The following is a 16,016-nucleotide window of genomic DNA, read 5'->3' on the forward strand; positions in this document are numbered from 1 at the left end:
GCTTATCTACAGCATTACAGAATGCTGTAGATAAGCCCCTGGTGCCGGTGGGCTTACCTCAACCTTGATTTTGGGGGTGACAGATTCCCTTTAAGGAGCTGAAACTCCTAAACCCTTCATCCAATTTTAATGTTGATACCCTCAAATGAAAGCTGAAAGTCTGAACTTCAACTGCATCTGAATTGTTTTGTTTAAAATTCATTGTGGTAATGTCTATAACCAAAATTAGAAAAATGTCTCTGTCCAAATATATATGGACCTAACTGTATAGACACACACAGCGCTGTTACATGCACATTACAGGAAGCTGCCTACGGACAAGAAGACACACTTTTTGACAAAAGTTTTTTTTATTATAAAGTTTGTCTTATCGTCTGAAAAAGACGGTAACTATATTAAATCAGATGACTATCAAACAGTTCTTATCAAGAATGGAAGAACCGCTACCAGTTGAGTCGGTGTTTAATTTAATGGAGTTGGTATAAAATGGACAGACTACTAAAATATATAATAAATTGGTACAGTAGTACTATGCAGGATGTGCTGTAAATGTTTTCATAATTTGGAAAGTTATGAAATGTCCTATAAATGTCTGTCCTGTTCCTGATGTAAGGATCTCGGCTTTTAGTTGAGATGAATCTGTGCTGCACTTTATGTACATGCTCAGTAGTGAGGCAGTGCTGTGGAGTCGGGAGTCATAGAAATTGGGGAGTGACTCGGAGGCTTACCGACTCCATAGCCCTGGGTACTCAGCTGAAACTGGATCTAAAGCTGGTCATAAAATGAGAGCGGATTTGGCAGACAGCTCGCTTTTTCTCATGACTTCACAAAAAAGCATGCAAGTTCATTTCAGCATGTATATTTCAATTGAGAGAGATGTACAGACACACACCATTCCTTGGAACAGGCTCATCACTATATCAATCGTTGAACAATCTGTAGATGGCCTTATACACTATAATAGATATAGTTCCAGTCAAAGGTTTGGACACATTCATTCATACAGTGTGCTTCCTTATTGGAATGTGCGAATTGTAGATTTTAACTGAAGGCAGCAATACTATGAAGAACAAAGAGTACATAAATGCATGTAAACAAATAAGAATGTGTGTTAAAACTTAGGGTACCGTCACACATTGAAATTTCCATCGCTACGACGTTACGATTCGTGACGTTCTAGCGATATCGTTACGATATCGCAGTGTCTGACACGCAGCAGCGATCAGGGATCCTGCTGAGAATCGTACGTCGTAGCAGATTGTTTGGAACTTTCTTTCGTCGCTTGATCACCCGCTGACATCGCTGGATCGTTGTGTGTGACAGCGATCCAGCGATGTCTTCGCTTGTAACCAGGGTAAACATCGGGTAACTAAGCGCAGGGCCGCGCTTAGTAACCCGATGTTTACCCTGGTTACAAGCGTAAACGTAAAAAAACAAACCGTACATACTCACCCGTCGGTGTCCTTCAGGTCCCTTGCAGTCTGCTTCCTGCTCTGAGTGCCGGCCGGTAAGTGAGAGAGCAGATCACAGCGGTGCTGCGCTCTGCTCTCACTGTACGGCTGCACTCAGAGCAGGAAGCAGACTGCAAGGGACCTGAAGGACACCGACGGGTGAGTATGTACGGTTTGTTTTTTTTACGTTTACGCTTGTAACCAGGGTAAACATCGGGTTACTAAGCGCGGCCCTGCGCTTAGTTACCCGATGTTTACCCTGGTTACCCGGGGACTTCGGCATCGCTCCAGCGCCGTGATTGCAACGTGTGACCGCAGTCTACGACGCTGGAGCGATGATCATACGATCGCTGCGACGTCACGGATCGTGCCGTCGCAGCGATGAAAATTTCAATGTGTGACGGTACCCTTAGATTCCTCAAAGTACTCTCCTTGTAGCCTATCAGTATTACACCCCCTTGCATTCTCTCGATCAGCTTCATCAGGTTGTCATCTGGAATAGCTCTCAATGAACATGTACAAGTGCTTCTCACTAAATTAGAATATCAAAAAGTTACGGTAATTTATTTCAGTGCTTCAATACAAACAGTGAAACTCATTATATAGAGTCATTACAAACAGAGTGATTATTTAAAATGTTTATTTCTCTTAATGTTGATGATTATGGCTTACAGCCAATGAAAACTCAAAAGTCATTATCTCAGTACATTAAATATTTTATAACGGCAGCTTGAAAAATGATTTTAAAATCCGAAATGTTGGCCTACTGAAATGTTTGTTCAGTAAATGCACTCAATACTTGGTTGAGGTTCCTTTTGCATCAATTACTGCATCAATGTGGTGTGGCATGGAGGCGATCAGCCTGTGGCACTGCTGAGGTGTTATGGAAGCCTAGGTTGCTTTGATAGAAGCCTTCAGCTTATCTGCATTGTTGCATCTGATGTCTCTCATCTTCCTCTTGACAATATCCCATAGAATCTCTACGGGGTTAGAGTCAAGCGAGTTTGCTGGCCAATCAAGCACAGTGATACGGTTGTTTTAAAACCAGGTATTGGTACTTTTGGCAGTGTGGACAGGTGCCAAGTCCTGCTGGAGAATGAAATTTCCATCTCCAAAAAGCTTGTCGGCTGAGGGAAGCATGAAGGGCTCTAAAATTTCCTGGTAGATGGCTGCACTGACTTTGGTCATGATAAAACACAGTGGACCTACACCAGCAGATGACATGGCTCCTCAAACTATCACTGATTGTGGAAACTTCACACTAGACCTCAAGCAGCTTGGATTGTGTGCCTCTCCACTCTTCCTCCAGACTGAGACCTTGATTTCCAAATGAAATGCAAAATTTATTTTTATCTGAAAACAAGACATTGGACCACTGATCAACAGTCCAGTTCTTTTTCTCCTTGACCCAGGTAAGACGCTTTTGTCTATTGGACATGAGTGACTTGACACAAGGAATGCGAAACTGGTAGCCCATGTCCTGTATATGTCTCTGTGTGGTGGCTCTTGAAGCAATGACTCCAGCAGCAGTCCACTCCTTGTGAATCTCCCCCAGTTTTTTGAATGGCCTTCTCTTAACAATCCTTTCAAGGCTGCGGTTATCCCGGTTGCTTGTGCACCTTTTACTACCATACGTTTTCCTTCCACTCCACTTTACAGTAATATGCTTGGATACAGCAATCTGTGAGCAGCCAGCTGCTTTAGCAATGACCTTTTGTGGCTTACCCTCCTTGTGGAGTGTGTCAATGACTGCCTTCTGAGACAAACTATAAAACGAGGCGCACTGCTAAAATACAAGCAACTCTATAGAAAACAAATGTAATACGGGGTGCAAGCGAGTGATAAAATAACCAAGTAGTGCCAGCAAAAAGACAAGTATCACTCCAGAAATGCACACCACGCAAAAAATGAAAACATAATATATGGAAAAACACAGGAGTTTATTAACACACCACAATAAAACATACTTAAAAACTGTAAGCAAAGAGCCCCATCCATGTAGATATATATATATAAACACAATACAATAGTACATATGACCTAAAGTACATGTAATGATTAACAATAATTTAATGACTGCCTTCTGGACATCTGTCAAGTAAGTAGTCTTCCCCATGATTGTAGAGCCTACTGAAACAGACTAAGGCTACGTTCACATTTGCGTTGTGCGCCGCAGCGTCGGTGCCGCAGCGCACAACGCAAACAAACGCGGCAAAACGCACGCTAAAACGCTGCGTTTTGCGCCGCATGCGTCGTTTTTGGCCGAAAGTTGGACGCAAAAAAATGCAACTTGATGCGTTTCTTGCGTCCAACGCTTGCGGCCATGCGGCGCAAAACGCAGCACAACGCATGTCCATGCGCCCCCATGTTAAATATAGGGGCGCATGACGCATGCGGCGCCGCTGCGGCGCCCGACGCTGCGGCGCTGACCGCAAATGTGAACGTAGCCTAAGGGACTTTTTTAAATGCTTAGGAAGCCTTTGCAGGTGTTCTTTGTTAATTATTCTAATTTACTGAGATGGACACTTTTGGGTTTTCATTGGCTGTAAGCAATAATCATCAACATTAACAGACATAAACACTTGAAATAGATCACTGTTTATAATGACTCTATATAATATACGAGTTTCACTTTTTGTATTAAGGAACTGAAATAAATTATCTTTTTGAGGATATTCTAATTTAGTGAGAAGCACTTGTATGTCTAGTCAAAAGTTCATTTGTAGAATCCCCGGCCTACAGGTGGATTTTAACCATCAGGTGTTTTTAGAAGAGGCAGTTGTCACACATGTCTATCCACTGCTGAGCCATATTCCACAACTGTTCTAAGCCAAAATATGGCAAGAACCATTCAAGAAAAAGATAAAGTAATGAAGGATTGTTGTTTAAGTCATAAAGGTCAGTCCAGAAAATTGCTAGAACCTTTAAGGTATCCTCCAGTGCTGTCGTGAAAACCTACCAATCGTCATGATGTAACTGGTTTTCATGAAAACACTCCTGAAAATGAAGGAAGACCAAGAATTACCTCTGATGAGGAGGATAAGTTCATCAGTTACTGCAAATTGGCAGAACCTCAGATAACAAGACTACATAAATGATACACAGCTATCAAGTAGCAAACAAATCTCAACATAAATTGTGTAGAGGACACTGCAAAAAGCAGGCCTTTAGTTGAATAGCTGAAAAGAAGCCGCTACTGAAGATCGCAAGCAAGGAGCCACACAATTACTGGACATTAGATGGGTGGAAACTTGTACTGTTGTCTGATGAGTCCTAATCTGAGATTTTTACAACCAACCACCATGTCTTTTTGAGACACAGATGAGTGGATGGTTTCTACCTGGAGGAGGAAGTGCAATGGTGTGGAGGTGCCTTGTAGGTGATTTATTTCAAATTCAAGGCATACTTAACCAGCCTGGCTAGCCTGAAATACTGCAACAACATGCCATCCCATCTAGTTTACACTACATGGGACTATTATTTGTGCTGCAACAGCACAATGACTCAAAACACATTTCCAGGCTACGTGACCTAGAAGAAGAGGAATGGAGTGTACCGTCAGATGACATGACAAGGATGTATAAAGCTGTTTTTGAGGAATCCAATGTTTAATAATACACATTCTGGTTTGTTTCACACGTTTCTTTACTCATCGTTTACATATGTATTCCTTCATGGTTCTGCTGCCATCAATTTGCATGAACTCATGTGTCTAAACTTTTGAACACTACTGATGAAGTATTCCTCCCAGAAAAAAATTGCATTACACAAATGTTTATTTCATTTGTGTGTATTGGAAGAACACAAGAGAAAAAACAAAAAAAGGCAAATTGGATATAATTTCACAAAAAAAAAATAAAAAATGGGCAGGACAACATTTTTCAAACCTTTCCAAAACTGTGAGTAAACAACTCTGTTTCAAGCCTGTAATGCCAATTCAAACTCACCTGTGGCAAGTAAGGCTGCTTTCACACTAGCGTCGGCACGGGGCCGTCGCTATGCGTCGGCCCGACGTGCCGACGCGCGTTGTGAAAGTGATGCCCGACGTGGGCAGCGGAAGCAGTCTTACGACGCTTCCGCTGCCCCATTGTAAGGTCCAGGGAGGAGGGGGCGGAGTTCTGGCCGCGCATGCGCGGTCGAAAATGGCAGACACGACGCGCAAAAAAACATTACATGTAACTTTTTTTGTGCCGACGGTCCGCCAAAACACGACGCAACCGTCGCACGACGGTTGCGACGTGTGGATATACATCGCAATGCGTCGGTAATGTAAATCTATGTGAAAAAAAACGCATCCTGCAGACAACTTTGCAGGATGCGTTTTTTTCTCCTAAACGACGCATTGCGACGTATGCAAAACAACGCTAGTGTGAAAGTAACAGGTGTGGGCAATATTAAAATCACACCTGAAAAAAGTTAAAAAGGGGAGAAGCTGACTCAGTTTTTGCACGCTGTCTGTGTGTGCCATAATAAGCATGGAGAACAGAAAGGGGAGAAGAGAACTGTCTATCTGAGGACTTGAGAAGCAAAGTTGTTGAATAATATCAACAACCTCAATGTTACAAGCCCATCTCCAGAAAATTCTTGATGTTCCTTTATCCATAATGCGCAACATAATCAAGAAGTTTACAACCCATAGCACTGTAGCTAATCAGCCTGGACGTGGATAGCATCCAGAGAAAAACTGATGAAAGGCTGCAAAGCAGGATAATCCGGATGGTAAATAAGCAGCCCCATTCAAGTTCCCCAAAAAATAAAACCAATAAAGCCCCCGTCTCACATAGCGAGATCGCTAGCGAGATCGCTGCTGAGTCACAAGTTTTGTGACGCAACAGCGACCTCCATAGCGATCTCGCTATGTGTGACACGTACCAGCGATCAGGCCCCTGCTGCGAGATCGCTGGTCGTGTCGGAATGGCCTGGACCTTTTTTTGGTCGTTGAGGCCCCGCTGACATTGCTGAATCGGTGTGTGTGACACCGATCCAGCGATGTCTTCACTGGTAACCAGGGTAAACATCGGGTTACTAAGCGCAGGGCCGCGCTTAGTAACCCGATGTTTACCCTGGTTACCAGCGTAAATGTAAAAAAAAACAAACTACATACTCGCCTTTCGGTGTCCAGGTCCCTTGCCGTCTGCTTCCTGCTCTCACTGATTGCCGCCGTACAGTGAGAGCACAGCACAGCAGTGACGTCACCGCTGCGCTCTGCTCTCACTGTACGGCGGCTCAGTCAGAGCAGGAAGCAGACGGCAAGGGACCTGGACACCGAAAGGCGAGTATGTAGTGTTTGTTTTTTTGGTAACCAGGGTAAACATCGGGTTACTAAGCGCGGCCCTGCGCTTAGTAACCCGATGTTTACCCTGGTTACCCGGGTGCTGCAGGGGGACTTCGGCATCGTTGAAGACAGTTTCAACGATGCCGAAGTCGTTCCCCTGATCGTTGGTCGCTGGGGAGAGCGGTCTGTTTGACAGCTCCCCAGCGACCACACAGCGACTTACCAACGATCACGGCCAGGTCATATCGCTGGTCGTGATCGTTGGTAAATCGCTTAGTGAGACGGGGCCTTAAGGCTCAGGGTGCATTAAGCCAAAATCCTACTGGGAAAGACTTGTGGACAGATAAGACCAAGATAGAGCTTTTTGTTAAAGCACATCATACTACTATTTACAGAAAACGGAATGAGGCCTACAAAGAAAATAACACAGTCAAATATGGTAAAGGTTTAAACAGGTTTTGCGGCTTCTGGCACTGGGTGCATTGGCTTTGTGCAAAGCGTGATGAAATCTGAAGATTAACAAAGGATTTTGGGTGGCAATGTAGTTCCCAATGTTACAAAGCTCGGTTTGTGTCCTAGATCATGGGTCTTCCAGCAAGACAATGACCCCAAACATACTTAAAAAAGCACCCAGAAATGGAGGGAAACAAAGAGCTGGAGAGTTCTCAAGTGGCCAGCAATGTGTCTGGATCTAAATCCCATTGAACACCTGTGGAGAGATCTACAAATTACTGCTGGGAGAAAACACCCCTCTAATATGAGAAACCTGAAGCAGTTTGCAAAAGAGGAGTGATCAAAAATTCCAGTTAAGAGGTGTAAGAAGATTGTTGATGGTTATAGGAAACGATTGATTGCAGTTATTTATTCTAAAGGGTGTGCAACAAACTTAAGTTGAGGGTACAAACATTTTTGTCCTGCCCATTTTGGGGGCTTTGTGTGAAATGATGTCCAATTTGCCTTTTTTTCCTCTTTTATAATGTCGTTCCAACACATAAAGGAAATAAACATGTGTATACCAAAATGTGTAATTGCAATAATTTTCAGGGAGAAATACTTCATTTTCTGAAACAATTTCATGGCTGCCAACAGTTTCGGCCATAACCCCACACACACAATGTAAAGTAAATATACATTATACAACTATGGACATAATTTAGGGCTCCAAAAATATTCATGCTTACTATAGTTTACTCTGAATATTATGCCACAAGTTATGTAACCTTACCGTACATCCGTGGAGGACTGTTAATTATCCAAAATTCAGATTTCACAGGCTGTTGAGGGTGAAATAAGGGCTTACTAGGTAAAACTTCTGAAGACAGACTACGGATAGAAATAAAAAAAAATAAAAAATGACAGGAAATCCAATCTTACTAAACTTTGCCCATAACAAAATTTACCACCTGATACAATTAGAAATGTGATTGCTGGAGGTATGGCTTCTGAGACCTCCAACCAATCCCAAGATCAGGGTGCCCAAGTGTAAATGTAGAGGCAAAGACTACGACTTGTGCACACAATGAATAGAGAAGTGCCGTCACATGCACACTACTGCTCCGCTCAATTCAAACCAATTTAACCCAATGACAGTCGATACGCTGTTTAACGGTGGCCGTTAAGAGGCCTTATTCTTCAGTGCTGCCCAGCGGCTGAAAGACCCTCAGGTGACAGCTATACATGACAGCTGGCACCCTGCGGTATCGGACCCACTATTTTTCTAAACTGCTCGGTCCGATTAAGCCCTTAAATAATGCTGTCAATTGTGACAGCGGTATCTAAGTGGTTAAAAGACGGATGAAAGACCTCTTTTGCAGTATCGACCCCCTGCGATCATAATCACGTGTGCCAATTCATGCCATGGTACCCTGAGGTCATACAGCAGGGTCTTACAGGTTGTGTCGGTGAGACACTGACACGTCTCAGGCAACTGCAATTCAGACAAACCTCCTGATGGAACCACTCACTTATGAGGCAAATGGAGTCCCTTTGGACTGAGTCTGGCCTCAGTTCACTTTTTTTTTTAGGAGTCTTTTTTGCTCACAAGTGTAGCTGACCACTGTTCTTTTAACGCGTAAAAAGATGAATACCACTGGAGCAGATGCCAAACGGAATCTATAGTGTATCCATCTGCCTCATTAGGCTATGTGCACACGTTCAGGATTTCTTGCAGAAAATTCCTGAGAAAAATCTGAAATTTTCTGGAAGAAATCTGCAAGAAATATGCATGCGTTTTTTAGTGCGTTTTTTCCGGACATTTTCCAATGCATTTTATAGTGGGAAATCCGCAAAAAAAAGCGCAAAATTAATGAACATGCTGCGTTTTTTACCGCGATGCGTTTTTTTTTCGCGGAAAAAAACGCATCATGTGCACAAAAATTGCGGAATTCATTCTAAATGATGGGATGCATATTGTATGCTTTTTTTTGCGGTTTTATAGCGTTTTTATCTCGAAAAAAACGCGAAAAATCAGCAACGTGTGCACACAGCCTTAAGGTGGATGATTCAGTCGGGGGTTTAATCTGAAATGCAAAATGCATTTTTTTTGGATTTACACAGAAATAATGAAATGCTAAAAAAAAAAAAAAAAAAAACACAAGAAAGTGATATCATCCTTATACTGGAAGCGACCAAAAAATACTCTGTACGCCAAAATGTTACCAATAAAAATCCTAACTTATCCTGCACAAAACCCACCCCCCTCTGAGTCCTACTGTGCCTAAACCGCAATAAACAACCGTATTTTTGGCGTTATTGTAATGGGGAGTGCGCACTTAATTTACAGGATGCATGTCTCCAGAAACACAAGCTGGGCCCAATGTATGTATGGGGGCTCTACACTGTGGGATCAGAATAAATGGGCACTAAACTGGCAGACTTGCAATTCTACAGAAGCATGGAGTGAATGTTACAAAATAGTTATCGCAGCCGCAGATTAAATTGGGAGGTGTAATTCTACAGTGGGGTCACTTTTGGGGTTTTTTTTTTCTTCTGCTCTGGCACCATAGGGGCTCTGTAATTGTCGGACGGAAACTAGTCTAGCAAAATCTATGCTCCAAAAGCCAAACAGCGCTTCCTCCTTCTCAGCCCCAACGTGTGGGCTAACCGCAATTTCTGACGACATATAGGGCATCACCGCTTTTGGGAGAAATTGCGCAATAAATTGTCAGGTCCAGTTTCATCTATTAACCCCTTTAACCCCGAGGTGGTTTGCACGTTAATGACCAGGCCAATTTTTACAATTCTGACCACTGTCCCTTTATGAGGTAATAACTCTGGAACGCTTCCATGGATCCCGGTGATACGGACATTGTTTTCTCGTGACATACTGTACTTCATGATAGTGGTAAAATGTATTTAATATGACTTGTGTTTATTTAAACAAATTGTGAAAATTTTGAAAATGTATCAATTTTCAAACCTTTAATTTTTATGCCCTTAAACCAGTTAGGGTATGTTTCCACGGTCAGGAATGGCTCAGTATTTGCTCAGAATTTGGCGCAGGTGAAATTTGCATCTGAGGTCACTGGCAGGTCACCTGTGTTTTTGAAGCGGTTATGCGTTGTTTCATTGCATGCGTTTTTTTAGTCACTTGAAATAAAGCTACCGTATATACTAGAGTATAAGCCGAAATTTTCAGCCCAAATTTTTGGGCTGAAAGTGCCCCTCTCGGCTTATACTCGAATCATGGTCGGCGGCGGGTGAGGGGGGAGAGAGGACTGTCGCATACTCACCTGCTCCTGGCGCTCCTAACACGGTCCCAGCCTGTCCCATGGTCTCCCGCGCTGCAGCTCTTCCTCTATTCAGTGGTCATGTGGTGCCGCTCATTAAAGTAATGAATATGGACTCCACTCCCATAGGGGTGGAGCCGCATATTCATTACTGTAATGAGCGGTACCGTGACCGCTCATTACAGGAAGAAGCTGCGGTACCATGGGACAGGCAGGGACAGCGTCAGGAGCAAAGGGAGCAGGTGAGTATTTCATAGTCACCTGTCCGCGTTCCATCCGCCGGGCGCCGCTCCGTCTTCTCGTCCTCTTGCAGTGACTGTGCAGGTCAGAGGGCGCAATGACGTATTAGTGTGCGCGCCGCCCTCTGCCTGAACAGTCAGCGCGGAGAGACGGGACGCTAAGGAGCAGCGGGCAGCGACGAGAGGGGAGTATGTGATTTTTTTTTTATTGCAGCAGCAGCATTACATGTGGCACAATGCTATATGGAGCATCTATGGGGCCATAAAGAACTGCATGGATCATTATATGGGGCCATAACTGCATGGAGCATTATATGGGACATCTATGGGGCCATAACTGCATGGAGCATTATATGGGACATCTATGGGGCCATAACTGCATGGAGCATTATATGGGGCATCTATGCGGCCATAACTGCATGGAGCATTATATGGGGCATCTATGGGGCCATAACTGCATGGAGCATTATATGGGGCATCTATAGGGCCATAACTGCATAGAGCATTATATGGGGCATCTATTGGGCCATAACTGCATGGAGCATTATATGGGGCCATAACTGCATGGAGCATTATATGGAGCATCTATGGGGCCATAACTGCATGGAGCATTATATGGGGAATCTATGGGGCCATAACTGCATGGAGCATTATATGGGGCATCTATGGGGCCATAACTGCATGGAGCATTATATGGGCCATCTATGGGGCCATAACTGCATGGAGCATTATATGGGGCATCTATGGGGCCATAACTGCATGGAGCATTATATGGGGCATCTATGGGGCCATAACTGCAGTGAGCATTATATGGTGCATCTATGGGGCCATAACTGCATGGAGCATTATATGGGGCATCTATGGGGCCATAACTGCATGGAGCATTATATATGGGGCATCTATGGGGCCATAATTGCATGGAGCATTATATGGGGCATCTATGGGGCCATAACTGCATGGAGCATTATATGGGGCATCTATGGGGCCATAACTGCAGTGAGCATTATATGGGGCTCCTGATTCAATATGGATATTCAAAAACACTTAACCTACTGATGTCTTCATTAATTTTACTTTTATTAGTATCTATTTTTTTTTTAAATTTACCAGTAGCTGCTGCATTTTCCACCCTAGGCTTATACTCGAGTCAGTAAGTTTTCCCAGTTTTTTGTTGCAAAATTAGGGGGGTCGGCTTATACTCGAGTATATAAGGTAAATGAAAGTTGGTTTCTGGGAAGGAAAAATTAGTGATTTCCTGTTTGCAGATATATTGGGGTATGTTCCCACGGTCAGTAAATGCTGCGGGTTGGACGCTGCGTACATCCGCAGCGTCCAACCTGCAGCATCCCAGCTGTTACAGCATAGTGGATGGGATTTCAAAAAATCCCATGCCCACTATATGTGCACCAATGCCTGCGGCTCACCCCCAGAGACGGACATGCAGCGCGTCTTTCCAGACCGTAGCATGTCAATTTATGTAGTGGAGACGCTCAGTCTCTGCTGCGTAAATTACCCACAGACTTTCATTAGATGCGGTAAGACCGCATTATCTTCCTAGTCACATGCGTATTAAGTGTGGGTACTAATTTACATAATGGTGAATCTTGTGACGCAGCCGGACATACATGACACAGAAAAAGGCAGAAAGTACAGAGAGGTCCCCTCCTTTTTAATAAATATTTAATTAAAAAAAAAACGGCGTGGGGTCCCCTAATATTTGTTAACCAGCCAGAGTAAAGCAGACTACTGGGACTGGTATTTGAGGCTGGTAAGAATCCAATATCCATGAATCTTACCAGCCTGATAATCCCAGGCCGCAGCAGTCCGCTTACCTTGGATGGTTAGCAAAAATAGTGGGATCCCCTCAAAAAAAAAAAAAATGCGTGGGGTCCCCCCCTATTTTTGTTAACCAGACAAGGAAAAAGCAGACAGCTGTGGCCTGATATTCTCAGACTGGCAAAGCCCATGGATTTTTGCCCTCACCAGCCTAAAAATAATAGCCTGCAGCAGCCCCACAATTGGCGCATCCAAAAATATGCCAATTGTGGCACTTTACCCGGCTCTTCCCACTTGCCCTGTAGTGGTGGCAAGTGGGGTAATATTTGTGGGGTTGATGTCACCTGTGTATTGTCCGTTGCCATCAAGCCCACGGCTGAGTAATGGAGAGGCGTCTATAAGACACCTATCCATTACTAATCCTATAGTTATATGTTAAATAAAGACACAGTCAGAATAGAGTCCTTTATTTTAAATAATGACAGACTCCTTTAATAGATCTTAATTAAACCATATTTAATGCGTTGCCTAATTCCACTGCAGCCCTCGATCACCTGTATGAGAAATAAAATAAAAAAGCAACTGTATACCATACCTGTCCGCCGAGAAGATGATAATCCATTATGTCCCACGACGAGTCCAGCTCTGCTACATCTGGATGCCTTTGGCTCAATGGTGTCATTATGCCACCATCCAGCCTGACATCCAGACACAGCAGAGCTTGAAGTTGACCACTGAAGATAACTAGGTCACCGGCAGTCACGTGCACGGCAGTTCTCGTGGTCAGCTCAGCTCATTGCGAGAACTGCAGTGGACATGAACTTCTGGCTGTGTCACAAGGTAAGACATTATTTAAATTAGTTCACATGCGAAGTAAGCTGCGTTCCCGTATTTAGTATGCATGTGACTATAAAGATAATGCGGTTTTACCACATCTAATGATACTGTATGGGAAATTTATATTGCGGAGACGGAGCATCTCCGCAACCTAAATAGACATGCTGCGGTCTGGAAAGACGTGCCGCATGTTCGTTTATGCAGGGTAGCTGCTGGTATCTTAAAGCATAGTGGAGATGGGATTTCTTGAAATCCCATCCACTATGCTGTAACATCTGGCCGCTGCGAGTTTGACGCTGCAGATGAACGCAGCGCCAAACCTTCAGCGTTTACTGACCGTGGAAACATACCCTTATGTCACACAAAATAGTTAAAAAAGAATATTTCCCACATGTCTACTTCACATTAGCACAATTTTTGAAACATAACTTTTTTGTTAGGAAGTTAAAAAGGTTAACCCCTTCAAGTCGCGGCCTTTTTCATTTTTGCGTTTTCGTTTTTCACTTCCCTCCTTCCCAGAGCCATAACTCTTTTATTTTTCCGTCAATATGGTCAAATGAGGGCTTATTTTTTGCGGGACGAGTTGTACTTTTGAACGACACCATTGGTTTTACCATGTCTTTTACTAGAAAACGGGAAAAAAATTCCAAGTGCGGTGAAATTACAAAAAAAGTGCAATCCAACACTTGTTTTTTTGTTTGGCTTTTTTGCTAGGTTCACTAAATGCTAACACTAACCTGCCATTGTGATTCTCTAGGTCATTACGAGTTCATAGACACCTAACATGTCTAGGTTATTTTTTATCCAAGTGGGGAAAAAAAATTCAAAACTTTACTTTAAAAAAAAAAAAAAAGTGCCATTTTCCGATACCCTAAGCGTCTCCATTTTTCGTGATCTGGGGTCGGGTGAGGGCTTATTTTTTGCGTGCCGAACTGACGTTTTTAATAGTATCACTTTTGTGCAGATACGTTCTTTTGATCGCCCGTTATTGCATTTTAATGCAATGTCGCGGCGACCAAAAAAACGTAATTCTGGCGTTTCTATTTTTTTTTTCGCTACGCTGTTTAGCGATCAGGTTAATGCTTTTTTTTATTGATAGATCGGGCGATTCTGAACGCGGCGACACCAAATACGTGTAGGTTTGATTTTTTTTATTGTTTTATTTAGGATGGGGCGAAAGGGGGGTGTTTTAAACTTTTATATTTTTTTCATATTTTTAAAAAGATTTTTTTTTTTTTACTTGTGCCATGCTTCAATAGCCTCCATGGGAGGCTAGAAGCTGGCACAACTCGATTGGCTCAGCAACATAGCAGCGATCATTAGATCGCTGCTATGTGCGATCATCAGATCGCTGCTATGTAGCTGAATTGCAGGTGTGCTGTGAGCGCCGACCACAGGGGGGCGCTCACAGCAGGCCGGCATCAGTAACCATAGAGGTCTCAAGGTTAATAGCGGCGGGTGAATAGCGATTTCACCCGCCGCTATTGCACGCACATGTCAGCTGTACAAAACAGCTGACATGTCGCGACTTTGATGTGGGCTCAGCGTCGGAGCCCACATGAAAGGGGGAGACACGACATGCGCTGTAATAGTACGGCGCATGTCGTGAAAGGGTTAAAAGACAACCAGAAATTTCTCATCTTCCCAACAAAATTTACAAAACCTTTTTTTTTTTTTTTTTTAAAGGAACATTACATTTTAACCCCTTAACCCCCAAGGGTGGTTTGCACGTTAATGACGGGGCCATTTTTTACATTTCTGACCACTGTCCCTTTATGAGGTTATAACTCTGGAATGCTTCAACGGATCCTGATGATTCTGACACTGTTTTCTCGTGACATATTGTGCTTCATGATAGTGGTAAAATTTATTTGATATTACCTGCGTTTATTTGTGAAAAAAATGAAAATTTCGCGAAAATTTTGAGAATTTCGCAATTTTCCAACTTTGAATTTTTATGCCCTTAAATCACAGAGATATGTCACACAAAATACTTAATAAGTAACATTTCCCACATGTCTACTTTACATCAGCACAATTTTGGAACCAACATTTTTTTTGTTAGGGAGTTATAAGGGTTAAAAGTTGACCAGCAATTTCTCATTTTTACATTTTTTTTTTTTTTTGGGACCACATCACATTTGAAGTCACTTTGAGGGGTCTATATATGATAGAAAATAACCAAGTGTGACACCATTCTAAAAACTGTGAATCCCCGCCCCACAGTGTCTTCTGATTTATTCTCACTGCGGGGCTGGGATTCACAGGCAGGGCGGCCGCACAGGCGCAGTCAGCTAGACTGCATATGAGGACAGAGGACGGCAGGAGAAAAGGCAGGAGAAAAGAGCGCAGGCGCCGGCTCATTTCAAAACAGCGCTGAGGAGGCAGCGCCCTGCGCCAAGAAGATTTGAGTGATGGCTGTGTGGCGTCTGCAGCAGGGGGGAAACGCCTGCCTCCAGGACTGAAGAAAGGTATTTGGGACCAATTACAAAACTGATTATTTCTGCAGTTACAGCACCAATAACTAAAAGAGCCACCTTGTCAGAATGCAGCATTACTGCTGCACAAGGTGGCTCCTTTAGTTTCAAACGCCTGGGGGGGGGGTGACAGGTTCCCTTTAATTCAGCTCCAATTTGTTTTATTTTACCAAGGGTAAAAAGAGAAATTGGACCCCAAAATTTGTCCTGAGTACGCTGATACCCCATATGTG

At 43.3% G+C, this 16,016-nt stretch overlaps 1 protein-coding gene across 1 annotated transcript in view; it reads right to left on the minus strand.

The window, feature by feature from the left end:
* The window catches only part of TOPAZ1 (testis and ovary specific TOPAZ 1), a 353,700-nt gene that overhangs the window by 280,794 nt on the left and 56,890 nt on the right, over window positions 1–16,016 (minus strand). Inside the window, exon 6 of the mRNA XM_077268982.1 lies at window positions 7,952–8,049. Within this exon, the coding sequence (XP_077125097.1) occupies window positions 7,952–8,049 (98 nt within the window). The remainder of the gene's footprint in view (window positions 1–7,951; window positions 8,050–16,016) is intronic.

Source organism: Ranitomeya variabilis, chromosome 6 (assembly GCF_051348905.1).
Source record: "Ranitomeya variabilis isolate aRanVar5 chromosome 6, aRanVar5.hap1, whole genome shotgun sequence".
NCBI classification, from domain to species: domain Eukaryota; kingdom Metazoa; phylum Chordata; class Amphibia; order Anura; family Dendrobatidae; genus Ranitomeya; species Ranitomeya variabilis.